The sequence below is a fragment of the Salvelinus alpinus genome, chromosome 11 (assembly GCF_045679555.1).
Source record: "Salvelinus alpinus chromosome 11, SLU_Salpinus.1, whole genome shotgun sequence".
Taxonomy (NCBI): Eukaryota; Metazoa; Chordata; class Actinopteri; order Salmoniformes; family Salmonidae; genus Salvelinus; species Salvelinus alpinus.
Genome location: NC_092096.1, coordinates 59599503 through 59618730, shown reverse-complemented (window position 1 = coordinate 59618730; position 19228 = coordinate 59599503). Strand labels below are relative to the sequence as shown.

The window sequence follows — 19228 nt, the reverse complement described above, 5'->3', positions numbered from 1 at the left end:
ATTTTTGCTATTGCTACGGCAACAATAATCAACAGAACACTGTTTATGTGGAGGCAGTTGACAACAAGAAATAGACTGCCTTTGCCTCTTTTGAGAAGCAGGAGTGAAGCCATTTTTGAGAAGTGGTCAAACCTGTTTTTTGTCTGCTGTGTTAATTGTGTTTTGATGTTTAGTAAGTCACCCGAGTCTCTGATCTCTTTACTGGAGCTGGTATAACCTAATGTACAACGCACATTCAGCTTGTCAGTATGTCTATATGGTATAGTCTGTCTACATTCTCATGAGGAAAGTAAATAGCATTATAACTCAGGATAGGTAGTAACTGTATATATATGCTCAATGAAATAATATAATTGCAAAGTTATAACATCAACACAATTGTAACAGTACATGACATAACAAGTCTGTTGTTCACTGCAACAATATCAGTAGCTTGTCTCAAATTTACCATGAAGCAAAAAGTAAAACACATGTGCTGGTACCACTTTATATAATATTTCTTATGATCTTCAAAAATGAAATACGTTTGTAATCAACGTGTGCCTTGCACAAACGTGTGTGTTTGTATTCAGTGTGTGACTGTCAAACCTCAGATGGACAAAAAAGCACAGGTGGGTGGGGTCAAACGTGGGCGAAGTCAAACGTTTGACACCGCCCACATTTGTCCCGGCCCAGAACTGCACACTGCAGTCAGGGGTATTTGTTATTTGTAGATCAGCGTTTAAAGTGGGCTGAGAAAACGGTAGCCGAGTACCAGGAAGAGAAAGATCGGTTACGAAGAATGCTGCGGATCACGCCAGATAAACTGTAGAATCGGTGCGTATGTAGCGTAATATTGGACTAAACTGTACTCCTTAGTCCAAGGACCATACATGTTCTGTTTAAAGGCGAGTTGTCGCTTGAAGCCAAAACAGCCAAATACTCCATATAAATGTGAATCGTTTCTTAATTGCGGTACAATTAAAAAATACCTCTACTACGTCACTTTTGTTTTGAGCCGAAATCACCGGCCAGAGCGGGGCTCCCGGCTCAGGCATAGGAGGCAGCCGGTTACGAAACAAACGCAATCACTTTGGGTGAGTTTATTTTACATGGCCGGTACCCCAGGTTGGCGGAGTTTGTTTATTTTAGACCATTCCATAAACGGGTTGTTTAGCAACAAAACTGAGGCATGCGCAACTATGGGGCAAAACAGACTGGGTTGGCTTAGAGATTGTTGACAACATGTAGCCTTAACTATATTTTGTCTGCAATGTTTATTGAAAACAAATACATTTGCACAACGATCACTTGTTGTCTCTCAAATACATAGTTACGGTTGTTGGTTAGCTAGCTAGCGAATTTTTGCCATATTAGCATATACATGACAGTCAAAATGCCTTAAAACAAGACATAGCAGACCTATTAAGAACAACATTTTTTTTTAAACTAGCTGAAACAAGACACCTACGATTCTCCACATGGAGGCTTTTTGTAATTGTTGCTAGCTATCTGGCCATCCAGAATCACGGCCTTCTGCCCCATTGAAGCGCATCATTTTCGTGACGTTGTCAGCTAACCCGTCTACTAAGCAAAATCTCCACCCACCCAGGGTACCGGTCCATGCAAAACGAACTTGCCCTTTTAAACAATGCAAACCCTGAGCAGCCGGGCCATCTTAATCGATTCCCCTCAAAGTTTACAGAAGAGCCAATACAAATCTTAGGAAAAACAATATTTATACTAGTTAATTTCGCAGAATCATCACTGCATATACATTTCTAAATAGCCACTAGTGTTGGCTCTCATTTGAGTGATAGTTTGACCCTCGTCCGTGTATTGTATTGAGGCCAGATATATTTATAAGAGAGGCGCCAACGTGAACTGAACTCGCGTTTTGATATGGTGAAATTTTTATTTTTAAATATTTATTTCAAAAGAAATATGGAACATTTAATAGTCAAATCCTAGTGTAAAAGCAGGTAAGCTGGTTCTACTCTTTGTGGCCATTTTCGGGTGTTTTTTGGTGGGAAAAGGAGCGGGTCGAGCATAACACGTCAACCCAGTTACCCATAGATAGACAGGCTAGAATTTTTTTTCATGTTTTGTGAATCTTGCATTCAATTGCCCCTCGCTGTTATGGCAGCAGCATTCTAAGTCCCATTACCGACAGGCGCTTATGACAAACACTGGTAAAAAAACAAAGATATTGATCTGAATTAGGCAATCAATTGTGTGTCATCGTGATGACTATAAACTTTTATACTAACTTCACCAATCTGAGGTAAAACCAATGTATATTTCCTGTAATTCTTGTGTGGTGAAAACGTTACTCTGTGTAATGTAGTAACACCATGGGGAAAGTTGCGAAATATAAAATAATTCAATGTCAAAATAATTCACCATTTCAATTTAGGATAATATTAAATCAAGCACACTCAGATTTTTTTTTTTACAACTATTACATATTTCTTACTACTTTAACTATAGACAAAGTAAAAAAAAAAAAAAAGCCTAACCACAATTTAACCAGGTGCTCTAGACTAGAGCTTCCATATGACTGTGCAGCAGGCTGAATGTTCAACAGCCCAACTCCAATGCATTTCATTGGAGACATTGAATCTTCCTTTTGATTAGCTGAGGGGAATTGGTCAAAGCATGAAACGGTCTGTGTACAATTTATACTTGTTTGCAATACGGTTTTGGAAACCTTGAACACAACAATTAGCATCCTAAAATAGCAAAAACAAATACTAAAGATTTGAGCCAACGTTTTTTTTCATTCCCTCCCATGTTTCCATATTAGCTCAGGAAGTGTCGTAGTTCAGGTAAATGTGCAATGCAAAAAACCTCTGTGGGCGCACAGTAAGTGTATCATTTGTATTTGATCAAATTATTTTGGGGTGATATGAATGTAGAGTTTCTAAGGTTTGTGGATTATTAAAGGTTACACTGTCTGGACTTTTGGACACATTGACCGCAGTGTGTTCCATAGTAGGCATGAGAGCCCAAGCCCTATAGTGCTTGTGTGATCGAGAGGAAATACCTAGATACCTAGATATCTGCACTCAAGCATGTCTAAAGGCTGTATAGATTATAGAGATCTATAATTCATGTGTATAATTCAAGTGTTCTGTTTCATTCTGTGGTATATAGATAACCTCTGCTCCTCCTCTCCTTCCCTCCAGACTCCCTCCAGTCCTCTCTCACTGTTTCTGAAGAGGAGATTCCCTCTGAGCAGCAGCACTGTAAGCATGAGTGTAGCTCCAGTCTGGGGCAGGAATAACCAAAGCCCACACAGATTAAAGAGGAACTCGGGACCAGTCAGGAGGAAGAGCAGCTTCAAGTCCTGGAGCTTGATATCACTCCTTCCTGTGTGAAAAGTGAATGTGATCAAGAGGACCCACTTCAGTCCTTGACTCTTCCCCAAACTCAGACTGTGGAGAACAGAGAGAGTGACTCTAAACCAGTGGATCTCAAACCTTTTGGCACTGTGACCAACCTAAACGGTCTCAACATTCCCTGTGAACCTCCAGATAATCAAAACAATACCTCCAGCCACCGCTCATCCTTAAGCAGCGACCCAGTAGGACTTGACAGAAGCCCACCATTGCATCCTAGCCCACTATTGGATCCCAGCTCCCCAAAGTAAGAAAACTGGACAAAAACTGAAAGAAATTAGGGCTAAGAGATCTTCTGTCAGAAGATGGGAGTAAAAAGGCAGGATGTGGACAACACTTTTAGGAAAGCAAAGCAACTCTGAGTCATTCATACTGTGAGTTTCAGAAGAATAGCTGTGTGATGGATTTACTTTTGTAAAATGTTCTATGTGAATAAAGTTTGATTTGATTTGAATGATGAGGTAATGATCAAACAATAATACACAGTATTATGGGAATCAGGTCTGCTGTCAAAAGTCTGTTGATGTCTTCAAGCCATAAGAAACTGCAATTCCTGGTGGTTTGTTTTTGGAATGTTTCAAGAGAGAATAGTGTGATTGATGTTATTGATAAAAAAAATGTTTAAGTGCTTTCCAGAAAAGATGTCCTTGCATTTGTCCTAGGGTATTTCTCATATAGTTTGAGCAAATGCTGCTCATTCATGATATTGTTTATTTTGGGAAGTAATGATTAACAGTCGACTCCTGATAAGTGCATTGTGTATGAGCGCATACAGTGTTTTAAGTGCACTGCAGTGTTTTTCCAGTCAATACTATTCAATGCTATTCTTCCTTTATGTTGTAGTTATGACTGGTCCCTGTACCTTGCAGAAAAAACCCATCCACATGGGGCACTGTGTTATGTTTATGGGCTCGCCACCGGCTGACGCAAACAGAAGAAGAAGACAATGCAGAAGTAAAAGTCAAAGATTTTTTTTTTTAAAGAGGGTTTTTGTTTGTGACCACCATTCTTTCCTCGTTGACGAAGGCATACTAGCTGAATTCCCAACTCTCAGTCGACTGAAACGTGTTTGGGGGCTGCCACATTCGCTCCAAGCTGTTGCAGTTATCAATAATCATCTGTGTTTCAATGCGTTTTCCAATTCAGTTCATGCAATAAATGATCATCACATTACTAATTACAACCGTTTTCTCACTCATAGTTTATCAAAATGTGAATGGGTTTTACTGGAAGGCACAGGCCAGCTATAACTAAACCAGAGAATGCAGTTATCAGGAGAAATTAAGAATGATATTGAATTGGTACTGGAAAAACAGTGAAGTGCACGTAAAACACAGTATGCACTCATACACAATGCACTTAGGCGTCGACTGTTAACTGGTTTGTACCTTGTAGTAAAACCCCAACCTTATGGGGTTGCTGTGAGGTGTTTATGGACTCGCCACCCGCTGGTACTAAAGGAAGAAGAAGACAATAGAGAGCATCCACCCACGAAAACGCATTTTGGTGATGAAATTGAACTTCCTTATGAAATATATGTTACCAAGCCAAATATGATTATTCATGTTATTAGTCGTTCAGTGGGGTCTTTCTCTAACATATAATTATGCAAAAATGTCCGAGGGGGTGTGGAATATGCCAATATACCATGGCTAAGGGCTGTTCGCGTGGAGTGCCTGGATACAGCCTTTAGTCAAGGTATATTCACCATATACCATAAACCCCCGAGGTGCCTTATTGCTATTATTAACTGGCTACCAACGTAATTAGAGCAGTGAAAATAAAAGTTTTGTCATACCCGTACGGCTTTCAGCCAACCAGCATTCAGGGCTCGAACCACCCAGTTTATAATTAACATTATATCCAAAAAGTCGGATTTCGTAACCTAATACATCCGATAATAAGCACCGAGCTCTGTTGACATAGAGGTGCAGGTTCCTCGCAAGAACTTCAGAGGATTTTACATTTTGTGGTCGTCACCTTTAAAGTTGTTTCAGCCTGTCACAAAAAGCAACATTAGCATGACACAAGCTGAATTAAAAGGCTTTCAAAATAAAAAGCTTGGTATATGCTTATAAGGCTACTACGCGAGTCAATAGATTGATTCAGGCTACATGATTGCATGGTAAATGTTTCTGATCAGTGATAGATGAGCCAACGAATAAATGAGCTAGCACTTCCACTAGTCCGACCAGAGATCAATTAAGCAAATATACAGACAGAGATTCATTGAAACAAAATGACATTGGTTATCAGACAAATCACAGGCTTTTTGTTGGTAGTAAGACTGGCTACTAACGCGAGTGAAGAGCAAAATCCACTTGTATAAAATGTACTGATCAGTTGATCATTAGCACTCAGCTCAATTTAGCTAACATTTTCCCAACCTTATTGTCACCAAATATCCAAACGGAGATTCAGTGGAAACAAAGATCTGACATTGATTGATTTATGTCCCCCACGCTTGTCTCAAAGCAGAGCGATGGCGCTGTCCCAATCAAAACGGTGCTGACCACACACAACTATTTATTTAAATTAGTATAATTGCTTGTCATTTAATTTTTTCAGGAAAAGTAAAGAATGGTCCCAGGACAGTATGTAGCGTTCTCAGAAAAAAAAACATGACTTCATATTTTGTGGTATATGCTCGGCAAAACATGACTTAATACTTTGTGATATGCTATCTGACGTAAACGCCTGCTTTTTAAGATGACATTTGTCTCTGTCTCTTCCCAGGATGCTGCTCCTGATTGGGATTTGAAACTTTGTGGACATGCAGCTCTTTGATTGGTGCAAGAGGGAGAGGGCAGTTAAGGACTGCCTGCTGATGACCTAGGTACAGTTCAGTCTTGTTAGTTATAATAGTACTACTATTAGTCAATTCTTAAAAGAATACTTCACCGCTTTTCAACATCAAATTAATAGGACATTGACTTCATCACTGCTGACAGACAGACTTATAATCTGACAACTCCTCCATAAAGTTGGCTAATCATAGGCAAGAGTATGCACCCATAGCCGCCAATCAAGTTACATTGGCCAAGTGACAACTTTATCTTGCCCCAATGGCTTGACAGGACAACGCAAAAGTTAGACAAGTAAACTAATAATGGACATCACTGTAATACATGGTAATGCATTTGGTGAGGTGTGTGTATATAAAGATTTACTGCCCGCCTCTTGCAATTCATTTATGAAAAACAAATATGTAATGTCTATAAATGGTTGATAAGCAGTAATGGGCAGTCACTACAACCACAGGGCTTTTATTGTTTCATTCTGTGTTCCACCCACATAATGCATTTATTGTACACACCGAAAACCTACTCTCTGTGTCTATGTCCTAATTTTCTTTCTTTGTTCATTTTTTGTCTTGTCTTCTTGCTTTGTGGATGTTTTTCACATGTGTCAGCAGAGAAGCCTTCTTAGTGAATCTTTTACCACAGACTGAGCAGCCATGTTGTTTCTCTCCTGTATGAGTCAATTTATGAACGTTTAGGTTCCCCTTGGCACTGAAGCTTTTCCCACAGTCAACACAGCTAAATGGTTTCTCTCCTGTGTGACTCCGAACATGATCTGTTAGGTTATCCTTACGACGGAAGCTTTTCCCACAGTCACCACAGATGAATGGTTTCTCTTCTGTGTGAGTCAGTATGTGCCTACTTAGGTCCCCCTTCTGACTGAAGCTTTTCCCACAGTCACCACAGCTAAAATATTTCTCTCCTGTGTGAGTCAGTGTATGCTTGGTTAGGTTCTCCTTGAGACTAAAGCTTTTCCCACAGTCACCACAGCTAAATGGTTTCTCTCCTGTGTGAGTCCGTATATGCTTATTTAGGTCTCCCTTCTGACTGAAGCTTTTCCCACAGTCACCACAGTGGAATGCTTTCTCTCCTGTGTGAATCCTCATGTGCCTGGACAGATCTTTTTTGTATTTGAAGGTCTTGCCACAAACAGGGCAAGTGCAGGTTTTCCCACCGTGACAGAGTCTGACATGGGCCTTCAGTTTACAGATGGAGTTATAACATTTATTGCAGAAGTGGCATTCACTGAGTCTTTTCTTGGCTAGAGTCACATGCCTCTGCAGGTCAGCTTTCAGAGCAAACGCTTCACCACAGTCACGGCAGCAGTGAATTTTTTTAGACGTAGTGCTGAGCTTCAAACAGTGTTCCCCCATTGATGGGTTTGGATTCAATGGTGAGCTGGGATCCAATAGTGGGCTGCTGTTCAGTCCGACTCGGTCGCTGCTTATGGCGGAGTTGTGGCTGGAGGCATTGTTTTGATTATCTGGAGTGTCACAGGAAGTGTCTAGACCCTTTAGGTAAGTCACAGTGCCAAAAGGTCTGAGATTCACTGGTTTAGAGTCAAACTCTCTGTTCTCCACAGTCTGGGTTTGGGGAGGAGTCAAGAACCAATGTGGGTCCTCCTGATCACATTCACTTTTCACACAGGGAGGAGTGAATATGGAGTCTTCGGCATCAAAGAGCCATTGAAGCTGCTCTTCCTCTTGACTGGTCCTGAGTTCCTCCTGTTCCTCTTTAATCTGTGTGGGCTCTGGTTCCTCCTGCCCCAGACAGATGCTCCACTCCTGCTTACAGTGCTGCTGCTCAGAGGGAATCTCCTCTTCAGAGACAGCGAGAGAGGACTGGAGGGAGTCTGGAGGGAAGTAGAGGAGGAGCAGACGTTATCTATATACCACAGGATTAAATCGAACACTAGAAGTATATACAGTACCAGTCAAAAGTTTGGACACACCTACTCATTGAAGGGTTTGTAGAATAATAGAAGACAACAAAACTATGAAATAACACATATGGAATCATGTAGTGACCAAAGAAGTGTTAAACAAATATATTTTAGATTCTTCAAAGTAGCCACCCTTTGCCTTGATGACAGCTTTGCACACGCTTGGCATTCTCTCAACCAGCTTCACCTGAAATGCTTTTCCAACAGTCTTGAAGGAGTTCCGACATATTCTGGTCATCTGATGCAGCACTCCATTACTCTCCTTGTTCAAATAGCCCTTACACAGCCTGGAGGTGTGTTGGGTCATTGTCCTGTTGAAAAACAAATGATAGTCCCACTTTGTGCAAACCAGATGGGATGGCGTATCACTGCAGAATGCTGTGGTAGCCATGCTGGTTAAGTGTGCCTTGAATTCTAAATAAATCACAGACATTGTCACCAGCAAAGCAACCCACACCATCACACCTCCTCCTCCACGCTTCACGGTGGGAACCACAAATGCATAGATCATCTGTTCACCTACTCTGTGTCTCACAAAGACACGGCGGTGGAACCAAAAATCTCAAATTTGGACTAATCAGACCAAAGGACAGATTTACACCGGTCTAATGTCCTTTGCTCATGTTTCTTGGCCCAAGCATGTATCTTCTTATTATTGGTGTCCTTTAGTAGTGGTTTCTTTGCAGCAATTCAACCATGAAGGCCTGATTCAGTCTCCTCTGAACAGTTGATGTTGAGATGTGTCTGTTACTTGAACTCTGTGAAGCATTTATTTGGGCTGCAATTTCTGAGGCAGGTAACTCTAATGAACTTATCCTCTGCAGCAGTGGCGGTCCTCATGAGAGCCAGTTTCATCATAGTGCTTGATGGATTTTGTGACTGCACTTGAAGAAACTCAAAGTTCTTGAAATGTTCCAGATTGACTGACCTTCACTTTAAAACAATGTTTTAAATGTAACCTTTATTTAACTAGGCAAGTCAGTTAAGAACAAATTCATATTTACAACGACGGCCTACACCGGCCAAACCCGGGCCAATTGTGTGCCGCCCTATGGGACTCCGAATCAGGGTGTCTGTAGTGACACCCCTAGCACTGAGACCTCTGCGCCACTCAGGAGCCCTCATGTCTTAAAGTAATGATAGACTGTCATTTCTCTTTGCTTATTTGAGCTGTTCTTGCCATAATATGGACTTGGTCTTTTACCAAATAAGGCTATCTTCTGTATACCACCCCATACCTTGTCACAACACAACTGATTGGCTCAAATGCAGATTAAGGAAAGAAATTGCACAAATTAACTTTTAACAAGGCACACCTGTTAATTGAAATGCATTCAAGGTGAAGACCGCATGAAGCTGGTTGAGAGAACGCCAAGAGTGTGCCAAGCTGTCATCAAGGCAAAGGGTGGCTACTTTGAAGAATCTCAAATATAAAATATATTTTGATTTGTTTAACACTTTAGTTTCTACTTGATTCCATGTTTTATTTTATAGTTTTGATGTCTTCACTATTATTCTACAATGTAGAAAATAGTAAAAATAAAGAAAAACCCTGGAATGAGAAGGTGTGTCCATACTTTTGACTGGTACTGTATATTCCTATGATATATAGACGCTAGTGAAAGTCTACACACCCCTTGCACAGTTTTCAAATGTTGATGCCTTGAAATTAAATCCAAAAAGGGATTAGATTCAATTTTTGTTTTTGCTACCGATATACACAACCTACTCCACATTTTCAAAATGAAAGAAGATTATAGAACATTTTACAACTTAATAAAACATTAAGATGTGTATGTCTTCACATTGAAGAGTTAATACTTGGTGGAAGCACATTTGGCAGCCATTACAGCTGTGAATAATTTTGAATCAGATTCTACCAAATTTGCACAACTCTTAGGGCAACATATATCTATTGTTTCTGTCAAAAAGTGCTCAAGCTCAGTCTATTTTGTTTGGGAATCATTGATGGATAGCAATATTCAAACCGTGTCTCTGATTTTCAAGCAGATTTAAGTCAGGACTGTGACTGGACCATTCAGGAACACTCAACACCTCTTGGAAAGCCATTCTGTTGTCTTTGACATTCAAATTTGTGTAATTGTCCCACTGAAAAATGTAAATCTCTAATCCAGGTTAGGTTTTCGGGAAGACTACGGCAGGTTTTGCTCAAACTTTTTAACTGTGCTTTGCTCCTTTAATATTTATTTTGATTCTGACAAACTACCCAGTCTGTGCCAATGACATGCATTCCCATAACAAGCAGACCACACCACAATACTTGAAAATAGAGTGTTTCACTCTGTGATTTGACCCAAACTGTACTTATTAATTTGGGTCAAAAAGTTCATTTCTTTGCTATGTTTTTTTTTACAGTATTACTTAACGGCCTTGTTGCAAAAATAATGGATGATTTGGAGTGGATTTTAACACAGGCTTTCTTACATTCATTTTGTCATACAGGCCAGTAATGTGGAGTGAATGCAATGGTGTTGATCCTCTGTATTTTCAAGTATTGCGGTGGCAGCATCATGTTATGGTTATGCATGTCACTGGCAGGGACTGGGGAGTTTGTCAGGATCAAAATACATTTAAAATGAGGAAAGCCCTGGTTAAAAGTTAAAGGAAAACCCGCCAACAATTTTGACAATTGTCTATACTTTTCTTTCCTTGGAATAGGTTGTGTAGATCTGTAGGGAAAAAATCTAATGTAATCCCTTTTTATATTTAATTTTAAGGCAGCAAAATGTGTAGACTTTCACTAGCGACTGTATATCATAGAGGAAGGTGAAGACTGTGAATGGGGTGTAGAGACCATCACTAGGCACTGTATACAGCCTTTATACACGTCTGAGTGAAGATATTTAGCTATTTGCTCTCATTCACACAAGCCACATAGGGCTTGGGTTCTCACTCCTATTGCCTACTATGAAACACACTGAAGCCAATGTGTACGAAAGTCCCAACACTCTCTGACCATTAATAGTCCTCACTGTCAATACGGTTTTGGAAACCTTAGAAACTTTACTTTCATATCACCCAAAAATTATTTTAACAAATACAAAAGATGGTGTTTTCCATTGCACATTTACCTGAACTATGATGCTTCCTTAGCTAATGGAAACAAGGGAGGCAACAATTTTTTTTTTGTTGATAATATATATACAGTTGAAGTCGGAAGTTTACATACACCTTAGCCAAATACATTTAAGCTCAGTAGTTCACAATTCCTGATATTTAATCCTAGTAAAAATTCCCTGTTTTATGTCAGTTAGGATCACCACTTTATTTTAAGAATGTGAAATGTCAGAATAATAGTAGAGAGAATGATTTATATCAGCTTTAATTTCTTTCATCACATTCCCAGTAGGTCAGAAGTTTACATACACTCAATTAGTATTTGGTAGCGTTGCCTTTAAATTGTTTAACTTGGGTCAAACGTTTCAGGTAGCCTTCCACACACTTCCCACAATAAGTTGGGGGAATTTTGGCCCATTCCTCCTGACAGAGCTGGTGTAACAGAGTCAGGTTTGTAGGCCTCCTTGCTTGCACGCGCTATTTCAGTTCTGCCCACAAATTTTCTATAAGATTGAGGTCAGGGCTTTGTGATGGCCACTCCAATACCTTGACTTTGTTGTCCTTAAGCCATTTTGCAACAACTTGGAAGACCCATTTGCGACCAAGCTTTAACTTCCTGACTGATGTCTTGAGATGTTGCTTCAATATATCCACATAATTTTCCATCCTCATGATGCCATCTATTTTGTGTAGTGCACCAGTCCCTCCTGCAGCAAAGCACACCCACAACATGATGCTGCCACCCCCATGCTTCACGGTTGGGATGGTGTTCTTCGGCTTGCAAGTCTCCCCCTTTTTCTTCCAAACATAACGATGGTCATTATGACCAAACAGTTCTATTTTTGTTTCATCAGACCAGAGGACATTTCTCCAAAAAGTTCGATCTTTGTCCCCATGTGCAGTTGCAAACCATAGTCTGGCTTTTTTATGGCGGTTTTGGAGCAGTGGCTTCTTCCTTGCTGAGCGGTCTTTCAAGTTATGTCGATATAGGACTCGTTTTACTGTGGATATAGATACTTTTGTACCCATTTCCTCCAGCATCTTCACAAGGTCCTTTGCTGTTGTTCTGGGATTGATTTGCACTTTTCGCACCAAAGTATGTTCATCTCTAGGAGACAGAACGCATCTCCTTCCTGAGCGGTATGACAGCTGCGTGGTCCCATGGTGTTTATACTTGCGTACTATTGTTTGTACAGATGAATGTGGTACCTTCAGATGTTTGGAAATTGCTCCCAAGGATGAACCAGACTTGTGGAGGTCTACAATTTTTTTCTGAGGTCTTGGCTGATTTCTTTTTATTGTCCCATGATGTCAAGCAAAGAGGCACTGAGTTTGAAGGTAGGCCTTGAAATACATCCACAGGTACACCTCCAATTGACTCAAATGATGTCAATTAGCCTATCAGGATCTTCTAAAGCCATGACATCATTTTCTGGAATTTTCCAAGCTGTTTAAAGGCACAGTCAACTTAGTGTATGTAAACATCTGACCCACTGGAATTGTGATACAGTGAATTATAAGTGAAATAATATGTCTGTAAACAATTGTAGGAAAAAATGTCCTAACTGACTTGCCAAAACTATAGTTTGTTCACAAGAAATTTGTGGAGTGGTTGAAAAATGAGTTTTAATGACTCCAACCTAAGTGTATGTTGTGGCGGATGAATCAGAATTAGTTGGGTAACATAGATAATTAATATGTTTTATTTGCATAAAATGCTTATGTGAGATACTTGTCATTAGAATGTGTCCTTTTGGACTATAGTGTTGGCAGTTGCACTTTCCCCTCAGCTAGGGCTCAGTCACTTGGGGCCCAGAGAGGTGAGAGGTCAGGCTTGTCTTTCACATGTCCCTGGTGCTATGCAGAATATCAGAAAGGGAAGAGGACAGAATGGAACATTGTCTTGACATGTGAATGTGTCTTTACCTATTCTTAAACCATGTGAAGGGATGGCGTGATTAATGGGTAACCAATTACTTGTCTCCACAATGTCTGTGCGCCAGTCCCTCCCTCCTTTTCCCATTGGGGGGGAGGTATATGGCAGTGTCTGGAAACATTGTATGTCCTCTCTGATCTTACACTTATCCTGGGATAGTGTATGACCTAGAGGCTCACTCCCCTCAGTGAGCTTGTCCCGGAGTGGGGTCAAGAGGGGGTTTACTTGAGATGGGAGTATCTAGAGTTGATAATTGATATATGCCATTGGATGAGATGGTGTTGTTGTACTATGAAGTACCAGGAACGAGATTAGAACCTCGTCTGAGGGACCAAACTCAACGATAATTAATAGCGAATGTTATCTGGCTAAGGGATACTCCTTTCTCAATTATGAAGTCCCTTTGTGAACTGTTCCTAAGATCTGTGGTTCGTCATGTAGGTTGAGAGGGGTGTATCTTGGCTATAAAAGATCTTTGTACTTTTCTGTTGGTACTTCTCAACGGTTCATTATTAATAGTGAATTGTTGAAAGTCAAATGCTATTGCAAAACTTATTATTAAAGATGTAGTTTAAGTATAACTCTGCCTGTTGTGTAGTTTGTAACTCTCCTCATTTGGTAAAGCAGAAATATGCCACCACAATGTAAACTTCCGACTTCAACTGTATATCACCTTAAAGCTGTGTTCCACAAAAAACAGCCAATCTGTGGTAAAATTATGTTGGATTATTATTAAATTGAGTGTTCAAGGTTTCCAAAACCGTATCGCAATCAATGATCAATTGTTTCTAGATAAAGCGTTTCACACTTGATCAAATCATCATCCTCAGCTAATCAAAAGGCAGGGTTGTTTCTGGATAAAAAAGGGGCTTAGGCAGTGGGCGTGGCAATGAGCCCGGTTGGCCCGACTACATTTTAGAGGCCCCCATCTTGGCGGTGGAGAGAAATGTGTGCATTTCTAAGCAAATTTCCTGCAATTCTAAAAATTCTTTGCAGTTTTAAAGCTAGTTCCCTAGCATTTTCGATCCTGATGTTTTACTATATTTTAAATAACACACCGTTTGGATTTAATAGAACATTAAAAAACACTTAGGCGGCACGCCCAAGGTTTGCAATGGCAGAAAAATCCCTGAGGGACCTTGAATAACTCCAATGTAGCATTGGAATCAGAAGGGCAACAAAAGGACTTTAGGGAAGTAAGTTCAAATGTAATTGTATTCAACATTTGTCAATGGAAAAATGTGTGATGCTGCTGTCCAAGCGAGGGAAAGCATTGGCACTTCAGTGCTACTTTTATCTATTCACAGCAAAAGTAAAAACTACTTTCACTTTTTTTGAAATTGTGATCACTGAAAGCCTAAACAGTTTATTAATTGACTAGAACTGTAGCTAGACATTGGTAGAAATACATACAAACCTATTCTACATAATTTTATCTCTGGGGTGAGCCGCAGCAATCTCCGTAGGCTATCATTCTCCTCCTGGTACTCAGCTACCGTTTTCTCAAAGGCGCCAAAAATCTCCACAGCAGCAGACGCCGTTAAACGCTTATTTAAAAACACACTAAATAACTTTAGTTTAGACATTTTCAGTAGACTGAGAGTTGGGTATTCAGCTAGTATGGCTTCTTGACATGGGTCCTCCTGATCACATTCACTTTTCACACAGGAAGGCGTGAGTATGGAGTCGCTGGTATCAAAGAGCCGAAGCTGCTCTTCCTCCTGACTGGTCCTGAGTTCCTCCTGTTCCTCTTTAATCTGTGTGGGCTCTGGGTCCTCCTGCCCCAGACTGGGGCTCCACTCCTGCTCACAGTGCTGCTGCTCAGGGGAAATCTCCTCTTCAGAGATGGTGAGAGAGGGCTGCAAGGAGTCTGGAGGGTAGGAGAGGAGGAGCAGAGGTTATCTATATAAAGTGATTGCATTCCTTTTGGAACCGGGCTGCATCCCAGCCGTGAGCCAGGTGCCCCGCTCTGGCCCAAGGCGAAGTTGCCTCAAAAGAAAAGTTACGTAGGAGCATATGGAGTAATGCGCAATTCAGAGTCCAAAGCCACGATTGTACTCCATTGTGACATATCTGTCCCGCTCTGTCACCACTGTGTCCCAACCAACACGACTCCGCTTATGCGGCTTCTATTCATTTTTATTAATGTGGTGACGGTTTGGAAATTGTGTGAGGTGCGCTGAGAATTCGAGCAAACAGATCCATATTCTAGAACACTGCTGTGTGGACACGAACATCCTTTGGACTCTGATAGGCGCTTAATGAGTAGGATTCTGTGTTTTCACATGCTAAAGTGATTTATTTTGATAAAAACGCTTTACCTGCCTTCCCAATGAAAACTAGTTTGACATTTATTTTATAGAAAGATGTTTCTAAACGATGCATTATGCTGCATTGTTGACAATATAACCGAGCAGCACAGATTAGGATACTGTTTGATTTGAGCAGGGTGCACCTCCCTCGCCTAGTCACATGAAGGGCCAAAGCTTAATCTAATCCCCTCATTAATAAGACACTGCAGTGCCTTCCAATGAATCATTAAAGAAGTATCGGCAAGTAAAGGTTGGTTGAAAATGTGCCACGCTTTGAATGGACCTAAGTTACAACAGTGTATGCAAGTACAGATTACATTATTGCATATCGACCATTGCAAATCTGAAGCTATGATCTAATATTGCAGAGTACTGGAGGAGTTGAGAGCAGACTAGAGTTTTTTTTAATTGACCTCTGACTCGCTATGCATCAACACTTCAAATATGTATCTTAAACCCTTACCGTGTACCTATGTTTGTCCTCTGTTGTTGCGCTCCTCCCTTTGTTTGCTGAAATCCATACGTTTTAATAAAATATTAATTAAATACAACCACGATTGTTTCCTAAAATATAGCCACCGACAGTTGCTCTAAGATGCCAACTCAGTGCGAATGCACATGTGCCAATACAATCTCAACAAGGAAACAGTTGGTGGGTCTATTTGATTAACTTTTTATTAAAAAGTATGGATTTCAGCAATCAAAGAAAAGCATGCAACAGAGGACAGACATTGCTACATGGTAAGGGTTTAAGCAGTAGCGGATTTAGGTGTAGGCGACAAGGGCAGCCACCCAGGGCGGCACGGGGCGCCGCACACAAAAAATTGTAATGGTGACATTTGCACGTCACGTCAATGATATCATGTCACCGTGTGGGACTGTGGGTCAATTAACCTTGTCGGAGTGGGCGCCCTGATTCTAGTTTGTGAGCTAGGCAGTCTACTGCATGGGAAGGTCTCCCACTCAGAAGTATGAGATGGGGAGGGGGGCGTTGGTAGGTTGAGCTCAGGTCTCCCCACTGGAAGCCCGAGGTAGGGGTACGGGGGAATCTATCAAATAGCGCACCTCTAACTTTGTACAGTACTAATGCAATTAGTAGAATCAGTTACACTACGAAATGCTACCAAATATACCACAATGAATTCATAATACTATGAATATATAGTTTCACAGACATATTGTTGCATTTTTTTCTGGTTTGTGCGAAATCGTTAAGAATAATATAAAACCAGTCTCAGAATGTGTCTTACTCTTCCAGTGACCGTACCTGAAGCTGAGAGGAGCTTTTCAAAGCTCAACAAATTCTACCTGAGGTCCACCATGTCACAGGAACGCCTTAGTAGCCTTGCTGTCATCAGTATTAACCATGCAATTGCTGGGCAGATTTCTGATGATGATGTAATTGATGACTTTGCATCAAGGAAGGCAAGAAAGGTCAGGGTTTAGATGGTAGTGTGCAATTTAGTTTGTGCGTTTCTTGTTTGAAGTGCAATAGTGTAATAATCAGGTTCTCTTCTTTATAAGTGTGTTATTCTATTTGTGCATTTGTGTGATATAGGATTTGTGCAATTTAGTTTCGTTTGTGTGTTTTGTTAGTAATAGGGTAATAGTGTAATAATTCGATTCTCTTTTATATTTGTATTTATATACTACAATTTGTTTCTATCTGTCTTTGTTACTTCTTTTTGATATTTCTGAGTCTTATTTTTGTATATATTTTTTTATATGTATATAGTTTTAAATGTTATGGGGGGAGGTGAGGTACTCAGCTAGATCTAATTCAGCCTTTAGTCATAACTGAGTGCAGATATATGTAACGTTATGCTATTTCAATGAGATTTTCGTGACAGACACTTTTTTTCTCCATTCACGGTAAAAGTAACAGTAGATAACTGTTTTTTTAAATGTATGGCATAATGATCACCGTTAGCCTAAAAGGTGTATTAATTTATTAGAACTATAACTAGCTAGTAGACCTACATACGAACCTATACATAGTTTTATCTCCGGCGTGATCAGCAGCATTCTTCTTAAACGATCATTCTCTTCCTGGTACTCCACTACTGTTTTCTCAACTGCCCCGAAAATCTCAAGAGCGGCCGCCGATAAACGATCATCTAAAAACACACTAAACGACTGTAGTTTAGACATGTTTTAGTCGACTGCGAGTTTGGAATTCAGCCAGTATGTCTTCGTCAAAGAGGGTTGAAACGTAACTATGACTTTTACTTCCGCATTTTCTTCTTCTCTTTGTATCAGCGTGTGGCGAGCCTATTAACACAACACAGCGCTCCATGTGGATGGAGTTTTACTGCACGGGACAGACAAGTTAAAACTAAACCAGATAATGCAATCACAATATCAGAAGAAATCTCTCTCTCTCTCTCATATTGTACTTGTCAACTACTTGCACGCACGTTACCACTCCACTATGTCTCTCTATCAGTACAGATACCAACATATCTTGACCACAAAAGTCTATTTGATGTCACAAAGCTGTCCAGTATTTAACAAATATCCCCTCCTGTTGTCCTGGTTTCCAGTGGTTTGCAGAAGAGGATGTCTTCCTTAATTGACCCCCATAAACGTAACTGACATATACCTGGAGCTGTGCTAGGCCCGCCACGTCTGTTGACTCATCCAGCTGTAACGCATATAATTCACTGGTTTGTATGCGAAGCAGTAATTGTTTCAAAACATCTCCTGGCATGTCACTGATTCGTTGTGAAACAGTGTTGTTTGATGAAGTCATTGTCTGTATAGTTTTTTTGTCCTTTTCCCCCAGCATTGTCCCAGCCATATCCGCGGCAGCAGAAATAATTAAGTCCCCCACAATAGTATTGGGATTGCCTGTCCTAGCCACTCGGTAGCTCACCATATAAGACACTTCTAGCTCCTTATTATTAATGGTATCAGTTGCTTTTATACATGTCTTACTACTCAAAGGTCGTCTTAATTCTCGCTCAAAAAACTCCTGTGGCTTATTTTTCATATTGGCATGCTTTGTTTCTAAATATCTGCGCAAGAGTGAAGGTTTCATAGAGTTGTGAGATAGTACTTTTGCACATTTAACACACTGTGGCTGAGGAAAGGCACTACTCCCAATATAAGTGAACCCCAAATCAATGTAGTTCTCATCATATTTGCGCCTCTTCGATTGTCCAATGTCCCTGTCTGTTGTTCGGTTTCAGTTTCCCGGGTAAGGGAGCAGTAGCTCTTTGGCTGCATCAGATTCACAACTGTCAGTGTCCGTGCTAGCTGGGCTAACAACAAATGTAGAATTACTGATGCTAGCATTGGATGTGCTCGTGGAAGCAGAACAACTTGTGTCGTCGACAGGTGCAGGTGTAGTACTGCTGGTAGTAGCCGTACTGCTGGTAGTAGCCGTACTACCAGTAGAGCTGGTATGTGTCTCTATGGATGCGGGCCGGAATGAGCAGCAGCTACGGAATGAGCAGCAGCTACGTTTGGCTACATATGGACTGTTAGTGGAATTCCCGCGAGTAAAGGTTCATGTGATTGGATGTTAATTAATTGACTAGGCTACCTGTATTTGACATTGTCTTGTTATTTCGCTGAACACTAGATGGTTTAATTTTATTTTTGGCGGTGAAACGAGGCTACTCAGGCAAGAAAAACTCACCCAAATGTACAGCCCCGTTGGAAAATATAAATGGACTGTTTGAATATGTGAAGATTTAATTATTTAAAAAATAAATAAATTGTGAATCACATTTTTATTTGACGTAGCCCCAACAGCATTGCGTGTACGTAGCCCA

General features: G+C 40.5%; 1 protein-coding gene and 1 long non-coding RNA gene across 2 annotated transcripts; one reads left to right on the top strand and one right to left on the bottom strand.

Moving 5' to 3' along the window:
- The first annotated feature begins 642 nt into the window (after window positions 1–642).
- Window positions 643–4020, top strand: LOC139534949 (uncharacterized). Its single transcript, XR_011667039.1, has 2 exons — window positions 643–816; window positions 3168–4020. It is a non-coding gene; the product is annotated as an uncharacterized lncRNA (long non-coding RNA).
- A 2610-nt stretch (window positions 4021–6630) lies between these two features.
- Window positions 6631–17692, bottom strand: LOC139534933 (uncharacterized). The gene is made up of 3 exons (XM_071334471.1): window positions 17438–17692; window positions 14555–15007; window positions 6631–8033 (listed from the first exon to the last, which is right to left on the bottom strand). Exons 1-3 carry the CDS (start codon window positions 17598–17600, stop codon window positions 6742–6744), a joined length of 1908 nt encoding a protein of 635 aa, XP_071190572.1. The 5' UTR covers window positions 17601–17692; the 3' UTR covers window positions 6631–6741.
- Between the last annotated feature and the right edge of the window lie 1536 nt (window positions 17693–19228).

What these genes read in the sequence shown, in the direction of transcription:
- LOC139534933 (XM_071334471.1), bottom strand. Translation starts at nt 17,600, where the DNA reads ATGTCTAAACTACAGTCGTTTAGTGTGTTTTTAGATGATCGTTTATCG. An exon ending in GGAGATAAAACTATGTATAG is followed by an intron (nt 15,008 to 17,437) that starts GTTCGTATGTAG and finishes CCTACCCTCCAG; the next exon opens with ACTCCTTGCAGCCCTCTCTC. An exon ending in GATAAAATTATGTAGAATAG is followed by an intron (nt 8,034 to 14,554) that starts GTTTGTATGTAT and finishes ACTTCCCTCCAG; the next exon opens with ACTCCCTCCAGTCCTCTCTC.